The sequence below is a fragment of the Vollenhovia emeryi genome, unplaced genomic scaffold (assembly GCF_000949405.1).
Source record: "Vollenhovia emeryi isolate VEMERY1.0 unplaced genomic scaffold, V.emery_V1.0 DF939268.1, whole genome shotgun sequence".
Taxonomy (NCBI): Eukaryota; Metazoa; Arthropoda; class Insecta; order Hymenoptera; family Formicidae; genus Vollenhovia; species Vollenhovia emeryi.
In genome coordinates, this window is record NW_011967098.1 from 317,506 (window position 1) to 336,426 (window position 18,921).

The following is an 18,921-nucleotide window of genomic DNA, read 5'->3' on the forward strand; positions in this document are numbered from 1 at the left end:
GAGTCAGAAAATCGAAAACGCTATAAGACTGGCCTGCATCGGTGAAAATGGGCATTAAGGTACGCGTGCTGTAAACGCCCTAATGCGTGATTTCGCACGCGTACTTGGGGCATATTCAGACCGCGAACTTTCCGCGTCGCGTTGCCTGATCTTTAAGCGTAATCTACAATGCGCTCTCTAGAAACATTCTATTTTATGTAAACAAATCGAAACGCTTAAAAAATTTGTCGACGATGTACGATTGTACGGTGCAAGAGGAAAGTCCCCTATTATGAGATAGGATCCTAATATGGGATAGCGAGTTTTCTATTAAATTAACAGGCATCATCGGTTGATTTCACCATGAATTTATTACCCTTGGAGCGAAGTCTGTTCAGTAAAAAATTCATTGTTAAATCGTGTAAGCGTGTTGCGAAAAAAGATTTGTCATTGAATTTGGGCGTTGAAAAGCCTATCTGATAATAGAGAACTTTCCTCTACAGTTTGTCCACGCGCGAATTTTTTGAATGTATTTATTGACTGCAAAATAGAATGTTTCCAGACGCAAAGAGCACATTGTAGATTAGGCTTTACAATCTTCACGACGCCGAGGACGTGTGCTCTTGCGTTAAGTGCGCTGCATTCTTTATCGCTGAAATTGTTGCGTGCGTTCCATATACTTAGCGGTAAGAGTTGTGCATCTGAGAATGCACGTAATATTAGAAAATTCATATCCACAGGCATATCGTATCGCACACGTCGACTTATATCTATCCTTCAGCATCGCGCAATTTTCGTGTTATTTATCTCTATATGCAGAACGCGTAATCCAAGTAGAACAAAGTTAATCGCAAAAACGTCAATGTGGCATTAAAATGACGAATTTTACGTCATAAAATGGTCGACATCAAGATTGACTTTGCGATGACTGATTTATGACATGCTGTTTTATGATATTCGTGATGTGTATAATAATATATTATCACAGATTACATGATCCGTATTATGTTTATCTTATATTACTTCAATTTATTTTTATATAATATTTCATTAACTTTGCTTTGTAAAACAAGATCATTCTTACAGCATTTTGATGTCTTCTTGATGCCACAAATAGGTGCTCTCGGTGGGTTATTTTGACGTCACCATGATGCATAAAAAATTGATCAAAAATGATGTCATCTTGATGTTTTCATGACTAATATGCTCTACTTGGGAACAAACGTGAGAAATCAGAACGGACAGAAATTAGCTCTTCGATTTCACATTTCGGCTCTTTCCTGCTGTCAAAAGTTTCTCCGTTTCTTTTGTAAGCAAAATTTCAAGCAATAGTAAAATCACACTATTTATTTAGAGATCAACTAGCAGACGTGCCTAAGAGTGAAATCTCTAATTTTCAAATAAAATTTTTTCGAAGAGCATCCATAATATACCAAATTTATGAAACAATGTGTCGTTGAAGTATTTTCTTTCTTATTTTATGAAAAGGAAGGCACGTGTGCGCGTAAAACCGAAACTGTATATTGTCGCCCGACAGCTAAACCGGCACTGTCGTCTACGTAGCGTCATCTTCGTCTCGCACGTGCGCGGCAACCCTTAGGCAGCCCCGAGGCTACCGGTGCTTTAGCCACCCTCATCTCGCTTTCCAACCCCTCGGGTATTCTTTCGCGATGTACGCCTTCTCCTTCCGCGTACGCCGAATCAAAAAGTGTACTACAGGCGGCTCCTTGGTGGAAATATTTTGCTGAAAATCCTATAGGAGATCAATGAAATAAAATTATTGAAAAGCTACCGAATGCATCTCAAAATGAATCATAATTTTCCTCGTGAAATTCAATGTAGTATTGCGAAATATAAGGAGAGTTAAAGTAAACTGTAACTTGAAGAATAATTAAAAAGTTTTGAAATATTAGATATAATAAAATTTATTGAATTTAAAACCGCTACTGTGCAATGGAAAATTTTTGAAATGATTTTTCACCACATTTTTATACTGAAATATTGATGCAACGATAATGAAACGGGATCAATTACGAGTTTCCCATACATTTCAGCAAGATTTCATTATATTTTCAGTAAAACATTTCCATAGCACCAAGAGTCTCGCAATGTTGTAAGAATTTTCAAGTAGAACCGAATATAGTTGATTCCTCATCGACTCTACTACCGCACAGCAACGAATATTTTCCTCAAAAGCTTAATCGAGCTACTCTGAGATCCTCGAAAGTTCTGCAGCAATATATATGCATTTTTTAAACAAATTCGAAATACTTTGCAGAGATTCAATTCCACTCGAAAAATTTTACTAGATATTACACATTTAAGACTTTACTTATTTTTTTTTCATGCGAGTTCGTATCCTAAGTTTTTTGGAATCCGCGATTCACTGCAGAATTCACTAACAATAAGAAGAAATTACTATAACAGAAAGTTAAATCATGGACCGATAGAAATTACTAATTCTTGGAGAGAATTTTTTTTAATTCACCCTGAAAATCATGTAATCGTGGGACAACGTGGCATCTTGAAGAACTTTATGAGTTTTTTTTTTAATTTCCCTTGGAAAACCTTAAAAATTTTATATCTTTCCGTGTAGATAAATTTCATTCCGGTGCTGATTTACATGGACATACAAACGGTTTAGAGTTTTCGTCAGTCTGGACTGATGATCTCGCCGGCGGTGCGTTTTCTTGACGTAGACAGTCACGCGTCGATCGATCGATCCGCTGCGTCGCGTCGCGTCGCGTCGCGCGGCGCCGTTCTTTCTGCCTGGAGCGAAAGAGCGTCGTCGGCGCGTGTCGCGAATTCTGCACGCGCGTCCTCGCTGGTTAACGAGATGCACTTTGCCGCGCTCGGCGCGTTCCGCTTCGGGGCTCTTGCCTGGCCGAGGCGGTCGCACGCGAGCGATAGAACCGTGCACGTTATTTTCGATCGACCGTTGTTACATACATAGCGCCGAGAAATTAAGACCACAGAAAAAAATGTAGAATCGATCGAAAAAAAAAACCGAGAAAGAGTTGACCGAAATAAATTGCAACTTTGAATAATTAACGCGGTGCAATAAGATCCCAATGAGAGAAGGAGATAGCGGCTCTCTTTCTGTGTGTGAGAGAGATCGAATAGATAAAAAAAGGGCTAAAATGGACTAATAAATCGAGCTCTCTCTCCAATTCTTACAACAGCGGCGCTTATTTTCTACTATAACTTAAATATAAATAATGGAGACTATCTCGTGCCGAGCCTCCGCTAGATTAATGCTCGGTGTCTCGTCGAATGTCGTCCGTCTACGATTTTAGAACAGCTATTGGCGTTATTGGAAGATCAATACATTGTTCCAGTTACCCGACAGTTTCCATTAGCTCATTCAAACTGACGTAATCTTCGCCGACTTGTTCATTATAATAGCGCACGGTGAACCGTGTTGCGCCGTGCGTTTGCTCGCCGACAATTGCGGATCGTGCGTTTGACGAGACACCAATTCGTTTCGCTGGTTTTGCATAGTTTCCCTCAGGGAAAAGAACCACAGAAGGGAAGGAAAGTCGGAAAAATCTATACTTCCCCCAGTATCTCTCGATAACATAGAAGAAAGTCTCTTATTATGAGATAGGATCTTAATATGAGACAGTGGGGTTTTCTGCTAAATTAACAGGCATCATCTATTATTCTATTGGGTCCACCATTCATCGTTAGATCGTGTAGTCGTTGCGGAAACGATTTGTGATCGATTTTGGATGTTGAAAACCTGCTATCTCATATTAGGTAACTTTCCTCTATCTTATTCAGTGGGAACAACGGTTTATCTTTAGAAAAGCGTTCGCCTTCCGGAGAGGAAACCACTTTGCTCACGAAATACCGATACTTGATGAAAACTAGGCGGTCGGCTCTCCGATCGATTCGCCAGATATTATTTAAGCGAACTTGCCCACGCTAGGATTAACGAGAACATCTCGCGGAGACTCGCGGCTTCCAATCCCCGTCGAGCTTTTGAAAAACAATTTAACCCAAGTACTTATTATACGATGCGCAGACGCCCCCGTTCAATTCACTTACACCTTCGAACAATCGGCAGGTCACGGCTCTCCTCTCGCAAGACGCAGGAGTCTCCTCGCGGTCCTCGCGTCCAAGCGTCGCCTAACAGGAGCCTCTCATCCACCGCTGGGAGTTCGCGGTACTCGATGAGCGAGCGAGGAGAGACGGTCACCGCGAGCACCGCGATCGCTGGCGACTACAGCTCGCAAAAGTACAAAAGGAAGCGTAGCGACGAGCCTCCGTGCGCGGCGCGAACGAGACGAGACTGCGAGGCCACGGTGTCGGCGTTCAATGTCCCTCTCCGTTTCTCTCTCTCTCTCTCTTTCTCTCCCTCGCCCTTTCCCATTCGACGCTTACCAACGCTCTCCCGTTTCAACCAATGTCCCCCGTCTCCGTTCTTCTCCCTCGTCCGTCGCGCATCAGTTTCACCCTTCGCGACGGCGACGACGACGGACGCACGCGCAAACTCCTCGCCACGGGGGTTGCTGACTCGATTTGTCCTCCTCTCCGCTACACGACGTGATTTCGCCACCGAGGGGGGGAGAGACCTGCCAATTATCGACCCGGTGGTCGATCTCGATTCGGGACGGCGGGAGTCGACGGCCGACACCTCGTCGTAATTTCGCCTCTCGCCGCGTATGAATTAATAACGAGGGCACCGGCGAACTCGACGCGGTTTCGCATTTAGATAAACTCGGCGTTCGATACGTCGAGCTATCTTCGAACTAGACAGGTGCAGGCTAAACCGGCGATGAACGAGTTAAAATGAACAGTCGGCTAGAATAAGATGAAGAACTTTATCCAAGGGCCAAAACCGTCATATTGCACTTAAAACATTGGAAACTCTTTTTCTTTAGACAGAAATTTTTTTTAAATTTGATATAAGGTTGTTGATTACGAATATCGAGATGTTGAAAATTTCCAGTGGTATTCAAAGTTAAAGATGACAGATTTGCGACGCGAAACATTGAGAACACACTATTTTTATTCGGAATCGATTCAAAATACCACACTGTAAAATTTCAAACAAATCGGGATAAAAGTTTGATATATTCCCGTTCAGCAGGAATAAAATTCAACACGCTTTCTAAAGTTTTACTCTAAATAACGATGACAGTTTCTGGCCACGAGATTGCAAACAGTCGCTTGTAATATTGTACTATGATGTACTTTTAATTTCAGTTAAAATCTATATATACCTACTTATAAAAGCGCGAACATGTTAAAATTTATTTATTTTAGTTTAGTCGCTTTTACACTCAATTAAAGCACGTATTACGACTAAGTTGAATATATGTATGTGTAATACAAGTGTAATTTACAAGTTATTTTGATCCTAATGTTACCTTAATTTATCACATTCCACTCCTCTATTTACGTTTACTACCACCGGATATACCCAGAATTCGTATGAAGATGTTCAATGTATCCAGATAAATCGAGATTGCACTGCAAGAAGAAAAACACCATTACATTTCTGCACCGAGATAATTCTTAAGCATAACAAACATTTTGTGATAGCACGTTCATATTTCGTCCAACATTATGTAAAGAATAATCGTAGATTTAAAAAGAGATGCAGATTATCTTATATAGAAAAATTACTTAACGAGCTCAAAATTCAATTTTGTAAAGAAAAAAGTACTAAAAATTCTAAAACATTGCATTATGCAATTTCTCTGTAGCACACTTTTACTACTTTTCTATGAGAGAAATTAACGCTCCCGAGTGTTCAGAAGCATTCTTGAAAAGATTTTTATTTTAATGTACGTTGTAAGAAAATTTCACATTTTTTCCAGCCAAGATAACTGCAATATTGTGCCCAGGAGCCTTCACTCCTTTCGTTTAACAATTTTATTCGGGATTATCTTCTTTCTTTCTTTTCGATCACTTACTTATTAATCGGATCATATGGTCTATCAATGTTGTACATCGGATAAGTCTCCGCACGCTTGATGATCCTCTGCGTGTCGTAAAGCAGCAATCCAGAGAACAGCAGAAGACCACCGTAAACAGCTATGGAGTACATTCCGGATCCAAGAACGGTCGTAGGTGGGAGGAACATGGAAGCGAGCGAGCTGGCAAACACGACGCCTAAGCCAATAGCGAGCGGGCCGCCCATCGCCAGGAACTTATCGCTGGGCGCGCAAACGGCAATCGTTGACAAGCCACCGACTATCCCGGCGGTGTACCAGGCCGCTCGCATGATCAACGGTCCACCCATGAGACTCCAGGGCGCCACGACGGCGCCCAAGATGCCGGTGTGTATCAACCAAGCTACATGTTTGCTGTTGAATCCTTTCTCGTACGGTAGTCCCTGTACGATCATGCCGCTGCCGATTATCGCAGCCAGCGACAGGCCTATGGAGACCAGTCCCTGACGCATCACTATGTTCATCACGGCAGGGGAACGCAGGCACAAAGCCGCGGACCCTACGGTCGCCGCGATGGACGCGCCAAAGTACATGTACGTAGATTTGATTCTGTCTTTGACATATTGGGGCCATAGGCTGTATGGGAGAAGACAATCCTACGTTTTATTCTGATCTTGCGATCAGGTTGTGTCAAGTAACAATTGAGTTAGTTTATAATTTAATAAACCGTATATTGTTCTTATATCGCTAGTAAACTCCGAGTTAATTTACACCGAGCTTCGTTCGCGCAACCTGACCTTTAGCCTGGTCTAAAGTAGGTTTCCATGTTTGTTTACGATACTTTTGGGTCGAGTGTAGGTCACATTGGCGAAAATTTAGTCACCGTGTGAACATTATTATATTATACGTGTCTTTATTGATACACTTTATGTGTATAGGTCTAATAGAGTATATGTAACAGCTTAAGTGCACGGTGTAAACTAGCCCAGTATTAAAACTCTACGCGCATACACTTAAAAGTTGCAGGCGACTAAAGGCCTGTGTCCACGATGCTAAAAGCCTGCGTCCAGGTTCTAGCATCGTGAACACAGCCTTGAGAAATTTGAGGAAAATGCAGGTTGCTTACTGTGCGTGATCTATGGAGCCGGTTCGCGAAGACAGACCTAAACCGTAGTAACAAAGACCACCCAATCCCGCCAACGCTCCTCCGGCAACTGCTGCTTTCCCGACGTTAATTGCTGCAAAACAACATGACAATCGGGTAAGGAAACGGATCTTCTAAGTGCAAGGAGTTGACATACTTTCAATAGCTAAGTTGGCTATACATTTTTCGGAAATAGAACTTGGCCACGGGTCTTTACGTCTACGACTAAGACAGTCTTAGGCCCGGTTTCACCCAACGTCGCTTAACTTTAGTCTCAGTTTAGTTCATGCTTGTCTCTATCTAAAGTAACAGTTGAAAATAGGCAGCGAACGAATTAAGTTAAGCTTCAAGTTACGTTGGTGAAACCAGACCTTAAAGCCTATCACACAATAGGAAAGCACAGGCAATAGGAATAAGAAATAGAAACCTATATAAAGCCTATCACACAATAGGAAAGCACAGGCAATAGGAACAGGGAATAACACAGGCAACAGAAATAACTAAATTCCAACTTACTAAAAACCGTGTATCGACGCACAATGGAATATGGAATAGGCAATAGGAACAGAATTTCCGACGCGTTGGATTTCTATTCTCTATTCCCTGTGCCTGACCTACCTGACCAATCACAGTTGAGACTGGGACAGGCACGTGGTTTCAAAATGCAGATGATTGGATAGCACGCCTATTGCCAACGAATCATTGTGTCTTGGCATTATATAGGTTTCTATTCCTTATTCCTATCGCCTGTGCTTCCCTATTGTGTGATAGGCTTAATGCCAAGACACAATGATTCGTTGGCAATAGGCGTGCTATCCAATCATCTACATTTTGAAACCACGTGCCTGTTCCAGTCTCAACTGCGATTAGTCAGGTAGGTCAGGCACAGGGAATAGGGAACAGAAATCCAACGCGTCGGTTCCTATTGCCTATTCCAGATTCCATTGTGCGTCGATACACGGTTTTTAGTAAGTTGGAATTTAGTTATTTCTGTTGCCTGTGTTATTTCCCTGTTCCTATTGCCTGTGCTTTCCTATTGTGTGATAGGCTTAAGCGTTTACGGATCGTTCTCTGCCATGAGGCGCTGAGTAGCGCCGATAGTAAGTTCCGGAACGCAGCCTAAAAGTGGCTTGTGGCCAATCAGAAGGCTTATTAGTCACTTTTACAGGCGCTCCTATCGATAAGAGAGGATTTAGAATACAATGTTTCTAGATGCAAAGAGTACACTGTAGATCAGGCTTTACAAAGAAATTATTCAACTTGCCTGTTTCGCCCGCCGGAGCCGTCGCTCTCTCGACCACGGTGGCTCGCTTCCTCGCGGTCCTCGTGTAAGAGCTGCGTCCATCGTTGACGAACAACCTCGCGATCTGACCCTTGGAGAGCTGCGGCGTCGCCGGGACGACCGGGGATCGAACGAACGACGTCAACCCCGGCGAGACACCGGCCCGACAGAGCCTCACCGTCAGCATCCCGTTTCCTCAATTCTCGCGCTCTCGCGGCTTCTCGAAGGATCTACGGACGAAAACGGAGGTACGGCACCACGTCACGCGATTGCCCCGCGTTACACGTCCAAGTCTCGTTTACCTGGAAGTGTCGCACGACGAAATTTTGTCGGCTCGAGCGTGACGGAGGGGTCGCACGCTCGGGACGAAGTATCGGCAAAAATTCTCGTGATTTACTTACATGACGCAATTGTTTGCAACAGTGCACGCTGAACGTAGGTCGGAGCGGATGAACGGCGCACGCAAGAATGACACTGTGTCCCTGTATCGCTTGAAACTACGACTGATCGCGAGGTCGCGAGTATCGCGATCAGGAACGACGCGCGCACGATCTCTCGATATCCCTATCGATTGTAATCGATACGAGCGCGCGGGAATAATTGAAACGACGCATACTCGCGCGTTATAAAACAATGAGATAGACACGAAACGTTACCAATATTGAACCGTGAAATTAAATGCTGATTGTAACACGAAATCTTCGTCGTGACCGATCTTGCTTGCCTTAATTTTGTGACTCGACCTTCGGGGAAAAATTGCAATTTTACATTGACAAAACGAAAAGAACAGTTCATAGATAACAGGATGTTACTTATTGCATATCTAGGTACTACTGGAAATATTAAGTTTAATTTTGTTTTACATTGCTTTTACAAGTGGAAATTTTGCCACTTTTACAAGTAGTATTATTGATGCACTAGCCTTTCTACCATTTTACAGGTAACACGTCAGTATTATATATTACATGTATCCCTAATTACAAGCAAGATAAAACAAAGTATCAGAGTCTCCCAGCCCTGATGATGCAAACTGCAATGTTTGCGAAACGTCGGACGCGGCAACCATCCGGAAGCCATTACGACTGAAGAAGATAAAGTATACGTTTTACCAAAAAAAACCTGTTTTGAAGGAAAAACTTGGAAAGTATAACTGAAAAGAATAAAATCTTAGAACTGACTGTCAGTTATTACACATCCTGTGTATCAATTGGTAAAGAAAGAATTTATTCCCGCGAGATATTGCCTTCAAACAGTTTAGCGTTGTTGCTTAAACGACGTTACTCCAGACTTAAGCGCACTTAATTATTCGGCGAACAGAAACTGTTTACACGCTTGTCAGCAGACGCTCGGGAGTCTTTTGCCATCTTGGGGTGTCCTCGTGACTTCGACAGCGGGTCCAGACGCAATGAATAGAAAGTTCATTGTCAGCGAAAAAATTAAATGCACTTTATTGTCGTTTCTCAAGCATACCGTTTGAGAACAAAGTAAGCTGCTAGGATAGTTGTGTATGTTACAAATTCAACGCATTCGAAAGTGACGCGATCGTCGCCCGGATGCGTTAGGCTAGGGACTTAATTCTACTTCGAGGTATAGCGAGAGAAGGTTCGTCGATGCGTATGGATGATAAGGTGTATTATGTCGCGATGGAATGATAACGTGCATGAGCGAATGGGCGTACGCGCGCCATTCGCGGATAAACTCAAGCGTTTCCGATCGTTGTACCCCGAGCTCTCCCGATCAAATCCATTCGATTCTAAATGCTAATAAGTACGGGCCTAAGCGCTGTTGCCTCTGATCAACCGTCTTTGTTTCTTCTACATTCGACGTATCTGGAAAAATTGTTACTTACGAAGAAAAGAAGTTTTATATAATTTCCACGCAATTGTAAGTACGTGTTTTGCGTTTTATTGCTCTCGCGTTACACATTGGTCATTTATTCGTTGTCGCGTTTAGACTTTTGAGTATTTTCAATGCTTACAGCGGATGACCTTTATTCGATAGTTTGAAAAGTACCTTATCTGTATGAATTGGAAAGGAAAAAAAACGAAAGAATGGTTAATCAGAGACACTGCTCGCGTGATACGACTGCGGGAAATCCACGGCGAGTATCGTAAATGTCCCACGAACGTTGCGAAGGGAAGAGCACCGTGACAGAATTACCTTAAATCTTCTTAAGCCTTCCGAATCTTAGTCGGCGACATAATTTCCGTGATATGTGCCGTTTAAATCCTGTTTATTTGAAATAAAATTCTGAAATTCGCCTCATTTCGCCTGATGACTCGATGTATTTTTTTTTTAAGTTAACCGGGAGAGAGTTACACGTTCACGCAGTCCGTCTTGCTGGCGGAAGTCGTGCCGGCCAACGAGGAGGACGTGGCGACGGAATGTCTTCTGAGATAGCCGGCGAACAGTTGCCGCGCCTGATTAAGCACACGGATCACATTGTGTCGGCGAACCATCTTGTCGAAATGCATCGCCATCTCGTTGTAGTCCATTTGATTGCGCATAACGAAGTCCCGATGTTGCAGCAGAAGGGTGATGCACAGGAACATTAGAAAGGGATTGCCGCCGCCGAATTCGTTCGGTGGCGGCAACGAGCTTTCTCCCAGTTGATCCTCGCTCGTTCCCGCGGGAATGAGATTGGTCAGCTCCGTCGCTTCCTCGCATTGCTCTTGCACGGATGATTGTTGCTGTTGCTGCTGTTGTTGCTGCTGCTGCTTCATTGGACTTTCTGATTCAGGTGGATTCTGATGCCAACTCTCGGTCCCTTCGCTATCTGATGCCGACTCCGATCTAAAAGGTGAACAACAATGTGCTTCGATAAACAAATATGACACTTTCCCTCCCTATAACGGATTCGGTATTGATTTCTTTGAAATTTTACTGGAATAAATAAAGATACCTTTAAGTTAAATAAGAAAAATAAAAGTATGTAAAAATTCACTTACCAGAAAATTAAATCAACGTGGCTCTTAATTTACGAGCAACTAAACTCTTCAAAAGTTCATTTCTTAAATTTTGCTTATTAAAATTTTCAAATCTTTGCGGGTGGAAGTGCGTATACGTACCTAGTGGTGCGTTTCAGCAATCTGATTGGCGTGACAGATTTTACACCGTTCTGATCCTCCAAAATTTCCCCGTCGTACTCCAATTCCGCCTGCTCGTCCGGAGTCGTGGGATGTTGCTTTTGCTGTAACGTATGTAAAGGGTTCTCCCACACGAACACGTCCGCCGCCGGACTGCATCTCGCCAATTCCGTCTCCGTCTCGCTCTCCGGTAGGTCACTTTCTCTCTTCGATAGCACGCAGTCGCATTGCAGCTCGCTAGGCGGAGAAGGTCCGAACACTTGTCGATCCAGCGACTCCAGTTCCAGTCTTAACTCTCTGGTCATTGATGTGGTCATCGGAAAGAAATCCGTAGGATCGTCCGGCGAGCTCGGCTCATCCCTCAACACTCTGATGACGCCGCTTTCGCTCGAGACACGTCTGCGTTGGCATACATCATATTTTTTTAATCCCCTAACTTTGAGAAATACGATCTGCACGAATAACTTGATTCAGAAGACATACTTGCAAAGGTAATTACCTGAGTTCAGGTTCGGCATCGCTCGGCATCACTTTACTACGATTGAGACTAGTAAAATTCAAGAATTCATTCAAATTCTTCACCACTCGCGCACATTTCTTTTCGCCAGAGTTGTCGCTCTGTTCATTGTTCTTAGTCTGTTCTTTGTTAGGGGCGGACAGCTTCTCTTTCAATTCCAGAAGATTCGAGTGTTTCGATTTAACAGGAAGAGAATCTGTACTTAGGCACTTTTCTGTCGACTCGTTATTCCTTTTGTTTTTTGTGCTGGTCAGATCGTTTTCTGAATCGGAAAACGCTTCGTACGGCGAGCTGGATCTAAAAATGGGCGTTTTATTACAAGAATTTTTACTTTAAGTTGCCGTTTGAACTTCAATCAACAATGCGAAAGAGAAATAAACAGGAGAATTGTTTCAAGTACGAGCAATTGTGCAAATAGGGAACCTTTTCGTTTCTCCGTTAACCTCGGTAGACGTTTGCAGAGTTGATTCCTCGGTGCTGAAGGCTTTCCGCCTCACGCTGGCGGCAATACTGGCTGAGGAACTTTGTCGTCTAATAGCACAGACCTTGGTGTACGCGTTCTCGCGGATATGCTTCACGTTCGGACTCGGTGGTGGCGACGCTGGCGGAAAAGGCACCTCGGCAAGACTCAGTTCGCCGTTCGGTGGTGACGCTGGTAGAGCCGCCCACAGAACTTCGAGCATTCTAAGCGCATCGTCCAACGCAAACTCACGTTTCATTTCCAGCAACAGCCAACGATAGCAAAAGAGCAGATCGTCCGCTTGGTGGGACTTCAAGTACGAATAGAAGTCGGGGTCATAGTGTTGAAGACCTGCAAGAAAATATCGTATCTTATCCCCCTTTTTTGTAAGATATAAATATCTCATAAGGAGAATACCAAAGGTAGTTATCTTCGATTTTGCTGAATTTAATATATATTATAGCACTTTTCCACTACCCTTTTACTAATTCAAAGCCATTCGACCCAACTCTCAAACGAAAAAAAAGAGCAAAGTTTACTGTATTTCTATACTATATTGTATTAACAAGTTTTTAATTATTAATGACGATATAATGATATTATTCTATTAAAATGAAAATATATAGATTGTAGGGTATTTCGAATAAAACGGAAGCTTGAAGACTAAATAAATTGCGAGAGACGTTTCTAATAATTATTTACCTTCTGCGAGATGAGCGAATTTAGTGGTCATGGCGATGCCGTCAAGCATAAAGTTGTCCTTCAATCTTCTCATGAGGGCGCAGAGGCAGATGTAGGCCTGTGCTTCGTCTCGCATCGTGACAAGAAGGGGTGAGGCCAAGTCGCTCATGCCCTGGCAGTAACTTACACTCGGGTGATTTAAGGCATACGTCGTCAAAATGTTGAAGAGACTCGCTATATTTTGATTGTCGTCCGAACCACCGTAAAACTTGTAATGCCTGTCCGTTCTGAGGACGTCCTTCCTCACCATACTGGTGACGTAGCCGAGATCGCCGACGTTCTGTCCCTTTTGCACCAGCACTCGCCACCGTTCGCGTAGATTCTGGTATTCCTGCGCCTTCCTCTTCATGTAGTCCATCCGCTCGCGACCCGACATACCCTCCGGATACACGTTCAAGATATGTTTCCAGACTACCTTGCGCAAGCTAGGCTCGATCCCACCGAAGTAAATAACCGCCCTCAATTCCTTCGAGTGCACCACCTGGCCGATCGGATCTAGAAATCGACGAAACTCCGCGTCCGTCAGAGGCGGTCTCGGAGGCTGTACACTCTGCTGATGAGACGACTCCTCGCCCAAGTTGCCCAATGCACGTTGCACCATATTCAGCGTTCTTTCCATCTGTGACGAAAGATTAAACGCGAGATTGGATACACCTGTTAACTGTAATGAATAATCATGAAAAGAAAAAAATAATAAAATAACAAAGCAGTAAATGTAACAATAAAGAAATTAATAGATGATAAACAATTATACAGAAATAATGAAGAGACTAAACGAAATAAAAAAATAAACTGAGGCAATCTTAATAAAATTACCGAGAAGATTCGTATGTGACTTTTAACCGAATGAAAAATATGCACTGAAGGAGTAAATTTTTCCCGTTTTGCCCTCTTCGACATTTCTGCACGAGTGCTAGGCGTACGTGGAATTTTCAATGCTGCCTTCTGCGACTGCTGATCGTCACTGAAGCCGCGATGGAACTTACTTTATTCATTATGAGACCGGGCAACTTGGGTGTCCTGTAAGGAAACCCGGTCTCCTGCTGACGTGTCGAAACTTCCTGCGCATTTTGCTCCCAGTAGCACTCGCAGTCTCCAGTTTCGCCGAAAGGTTTCAGGTTTACTTGCAGATAGAGATACGGTTCCGACGCACTGAAAGATATTGTATTAGATGCTAATAATTATCACAGAATTGATACTGCTTTATCTATTAAAGCGGAATTAATCAGTTGGGTACCTGATAAATGCGGCGTCCAAATCCCAGTCCGAGAGGAGAAAGAGATACGTTTCCGACCCATAGTCATCGATCGCACGATACGAGACAGTGAATTCCCTGCGGCATACGAGCGATTTTTACGGCATTCTACTCAATATTTCACGGTACGCTTCGATAAATTCAAGGATATTTATACAGGCATTTGCCGCAAATAACTCTTTTGTGATGTTTTGATGTTGCTACAACGATTTGAGCGACGAAAAATAACGCGCGTGCATCACCTATCATATTATCTATTCATATTGCATCACGAATAAAAAGAGAACGAAGAATTATATTATTAAACTAAAGAATTTTTTTTCAACGTTATGTATTAAATACAAATCGAGACATGTGCCAATGAAATAATTTTGAACGTAAAGTTTATCTTAAAACTAACTGATAAATGTGATATATTATTTTTACTATTCGAGTACCACACAGCACATACACACGCTATTGATTCTTCATATCAAAAAGATGCTGACGAGCCGCAATAAGAGCGTTGATAACGCGTTCAGTTCCTATTCTAAGAACTTAATTAATTCGATTAGAAATAAATAAAAAAAGACTCTCTACGTAGCAAATTCTATTTTTACTTCAGATACTTTTCAGCGTGAAACAGGCGAAGTGTAAATGTGCTGCTTAGTATTTTTCGCAAAAATTTTTACAAACATCCCTGAACAATTAAATCACATTAATAAATTAGATTATTATTAATATGTCTTACCCCTTTATGTCGAAAGCCTTTACGAGTATGCTTTGCAGCACTTCTATCGATGTTATTTGGGGATCCACACTAAATTTGCGGTATTCAGGTTGATGTCTCGTTTCGCACTTCTAAAGAAAAGAAGAACATTTCCGCTGTCAATCTTCGTAAGAGACATTGTAAGTAGATATCATAAAGGCACAGCAAATTTGTGCACAGCCGTATAACGTGTCTTGTACGTTGTATCGTAATTAATTTGTTATATCAATGATAATCTTGCAATAATCGATAGCCGACTCTCTCGAGGTCATTTTGAAATAAAAGTATCAAAAATACCAAAAATACTACAATGGATTTTAAATGAGAAGTGTTCAAGGCTGACGAATTGAAATGTCCGAAAGTCACGCCAATGGGGCACGATTCATTGAAATAGTGGTGAAAATGTTCTCAATCATCAATTCTACTCTCGATAACGTGCTCCGTATTCTGCGTATTATTACTTTTTCTATTGCATAAATGGATTAATTAATATATTAAGCTTTTTAATAATAACAACAGCAGATTAAAAATCCTGAGTGTGAGCGTTTAACAATTGAACTGCCAGAGTTATCGCATGTACGAGGGTATCATGAATGAATGGCGATTCTCAAATCTTCACCACTGCAACGTACTGTACCTAATCGTGCGAGCTTGGAATAATTTAATAATTCAATTTTGAACACTTTTCGCAAACAATTATAGCCCTTTTAGAATTAAGATTTTTATCTGCCGCATTGTCGTGCGAAATCTTGAGTATCTTTTGCCATTGTAATTTACTGTTCCATTATATATAAATATCTGCGTCGAATAAAGTATAGATTATATAAAAGTTTCCGCTTTTGACCATACATACCTTAACTTTGACGCGTACAGCTTCTCTAGGACAACCAAACATATTGCCGCTGTTTTGCATTGGTCCTTTTTCAAATAATATTTCAGGATGAATTTTCAACTATCATGATCTTTGCATATTGCCAGTCCCTTGTGCTTTGATAGCAATTCATGTCATCAATTTTAAGTGTTCAGTTGTCCATATATTTGATGACTACATCAGTGAAACAGAATGAACTAAAAGAATTGATAACCTGAATTAAAAATAGCTCAATTAACATACAATATGATATTAACAAAGCATATACATATATATTCATTTGTCCATATATTTGATGACTGCATCAGTGAAACTGAATGAACTAAAAGAATTGATAGTTTGAATTTAAAATAGCTCAATTAACATACAAGATGATATTAACAAAGCAAATAATATTCCCATGTCTAATTATAAATAAATATTTTCTAACGCTAGAACTACCAGGCTTAATCTACACGGAATACTACATAAAAATCTTGGAAAGAAAAAGAGAAATTTAGAAAGCTAGTCATCGCATTTAAATAAGATTCAGGGAAAATTGCGGAAATTAAAATGTTTAAAAAATGAGTAATAATTATAACAAAACTGTAGAACAAGTCATTTTCACTTCTTCGGTAGTTCCAATGTTAAGGTAATATTAATTGCAGCAACCAAATTCAACGAGTAGAACGAGTTTCATAAATTGTGAGATACGAGGGGTAAACCGCTCAGGCCATTGTGGTGTACAGATTTGCGGTGTTACTGGACATTTTTTGGGGCCTTGCTGGGGCATTATAAACATAAAATAAGATAAAGTATTGCCCACTGGGCATTAGTGGGCATAGGTGTGCATGATTTTGATCAGCGTTTTACCCCTCGGTGAAATATTACCACCCGTCATAAATTATTATATTGAAATGTCGGTGTTCAAGATACATTTCAAACTTTATTAACCGAGATCGGACCGTCTCATGTGTATCAAAGATTATCCCGCCATATACTTCACAGTTACTTAGACTGCTACTCTGAAACAGTTCCTGGCCTCGAATAACACTGTATGATATTTGGATAATCCGAATAGCCAAGTTTGTCAAGAATAGATTTTCAACGTGCCTGTCGAGTGCTGACAGAAACACAGGATAATTCAGAAACTCTTGTACAAACGTTGAAGCCGGTCTCGATACAGAAAGCAAGGGACAAATGTTGGACACACACGAGTCTGGAAATAGCCGACTTATCTACAAGTTACAATCGACAGATTCAACGCTTCCCCCAGTGGGAATATGTTGCTGAAAGTATTACGAAAAGTGAGTTATTGAAGAATTATTGAATCACAGGGTTGGGAAGTAAAATCCAACAAGTTGTTGACCCACGCATCAATTGCTCTGCTCAACTGACGTTGCCAATAAGATTCTACCTGCGACGTGGATACATCGAAGGCGAGGTCTGAGATCCCCGGGTACCTCATAGAAATGTTCGGAATGGATTCTGATTGGAATTATTCCGTTTCCCTTAGAAAACACAATAGAAATCTAGGAGACACTTGAACAATTCCGAATATTTCCACAATAGGTGCCCTGAAAGGTTGTGACATTTGTCATGAATTGTGAGCGGATAAACTGAACTGAATTTGTTACGTTGGTCACGCATCATTGTAAACTTCAATCGAGGGGGAAACCACTGAGGGTATTGTGGTGTACAGATTTGCGGCATTACTAGGCATTAGTTTGGGCATTGTAAAGATAAAATATAAGATAAAGTAACGCCAACTGGGGCATTAGTGGGCATTGGTGTGCAAGATTTTGGTCAGCGGTTTCCCCCTCGACTTCAATATTCTATCAACTTGAGGTAAAACATGACGTCTGTGCTTTTGTCGAACGTAATCCTTCGATTATAACTCACAAACCAGGTATTTCCAGACACGTGTATACAATATTGTTCCTTGTTTGGAGAATCCACTCCCTCAAAGTTTGCGCAGGTACTTCTGAATCGCCCTGAGAGTACAACCGAGTGCAATGGCGAACCGACTGCAGGAACCGGGCAAAGTCTTGCTGTTCTACAATCATTTAAACGAGTCCATTTAAATGTCTACAAAGTGAAATTCTGTTCGACTTCCGCCGACAATATGCTGTCAGATTGCATCGACAGGCTTCGTCGGGAATACACGAGCTCGACGCAGACACACCCAGATGGCCAAATCTGTCAGAAGAGATTTCATCAAACGCCTACGAGTTTCAAAGGCAGAAAGACTGCAGATTGCACGCGGGAACTGATATATTCGACATGTCGCCAGCGTGTCAGCAGAAATACAACAAAATCTGCTCACATAACTGGACCTGCTCGGTTTCTGCCGACAATCTGCCGACAGCGTACATTCTGCAGACTCTGCTGCTAAAACAAACGCTGACACAGACGTCTACGCCTTTGACGCGGGTTTCTTTTTGCTGACTGGGCAAACGATATCGGATCTGTTAATCCAACTGCAATATATCCAATTACATCTGCATGTCAATCTGTCGTACCGCGGGCGGCTTGCCGACCGGAGACTGCGGCGTCCGCGCGGGTCAGTTCTGCATCTTGCAACATAGCGCAAAACGCTAAAAGCGAAGCGGCTTTGTCTCTCGCCAAGGGGACGGAGCTAGGAAGAGACAAGGCCACCCACTTTTTTTTCACTATAGTGCAAGATAAGAATTCACCGCCGTGCGTGTATATACATGTATGTTATATACTATACGTGTGCATATACTCAACCTACGATGTGCGCTCCGAGAAAGTACTTCTTGTCGCAACGAGACATGGCTCGCTTTCTAACTCGCGTAATTACACGATCGGGACGGTCATGTGTGTCTGGCAAGAGCGCGCGAGCGGGTGTTCAGGGACGATCGGGACTGGCGAGTCTCGACGTCGACGTCAACGATCGGTATGTTTTTCTTTTTTTTTCAACGTGGTCACACGC

General features: G+C 42.2%; 3 protein-coding genes across 6 annotated transcripts in view; all 3 read right to left on the minus strand.

The window, feature by feature from the left end:
• Window positions 1–5,144, minus strand: part of LOC105559478 — a 26,882-nt gene extending 21,738 nt beyond the window's left edge. The window contains exon 1 of the mRNA XM_012007785.1: window positions 4,030–5,144. The gene's annotated coding sequence lies outside the window, so the exon portion shown is untranslated. The remainder of the gene's footprint in view (window positions 1–4,029) is intronic.
• An 82-nt stretch (window positions 5,145–5,226) lies between these two features.
• Window positions 5,227–8,825, minus strand: LOC105559479 (growth hormone-inducible transmembrane protein-like). The gene is made up of 5 exons (XM_012007787.1): window positions 8,710–8,825; window positions 8,291–8,538; window positions 7,009–7,120; window positions 5,904–6,518; window positions 5,227–5,457 (listed from the first exon to the last, which is right to left on the minus strand). Exons 2-5 carry the CDS (start codon window positions 8,493–8,495, stop codon window positions 5,379–5,381), a joined length of 1,011 nt encoding a protein of 336 aa, XP_011863177.1. The 5' UTR covers window positions 8,496–8,538; window positions 8,710–8,825; the 3' UTR covers window positions 5,227–5,378.
• A 904-nt stretch (window positions 8,826–9,729) lies between these two features.
• Window positions 9,730–18,914, minus strand: LOC105559480 (TBC1 domain family member 25). Of its 4 annotated transcripts, none has more exons than XM_012007789.1 (10): window positions 18,721–18,914; window positions 15,969–16,200; window positions 15,098–15,207; window positions 14,350–14,445; window positions 14,099–14,264; window positions 13,074–13,773; window positions 12,335–12,722; window positions 11,894–12,208; window positions 11,377–11,793; window positions 9,730–11,101 (listed from the first exon to the last, which is right to left on the minus strand). In XM_012007789.1, the coding sequence occupies exons 2-10, from the start codon at window positions 16,026–16,028 to the stop codon at window positions 10,624–10,626; spliced, it is 2,730 nt and encodes a 909-aa protein (XP_011863179.1). In that variant the 5' UTR covers window positions 16,029–16,200; window positions 18,721–18,914; the 3' UTR covers window positions 9,730–10,623. The 4 variants fall into 4 exon arrangements, with proteins under 4 accessions (XP_011863179.1, XP_011863178.1, XP_011863181.1 ...); XM_012007788.1 differs by having other exon boundaries at window positions 15,969–16,183; window positions 18,717–18,914; XM_012007791.1 differs by lacking the exon at window positions 18,721–18,914 and adding an exon at window positions 17,872–18,021 and having other exon boundaries at window positions 15,969–16,183.
• Window positions 18,915–18,921: the final 7 nt, after the last annotated feature.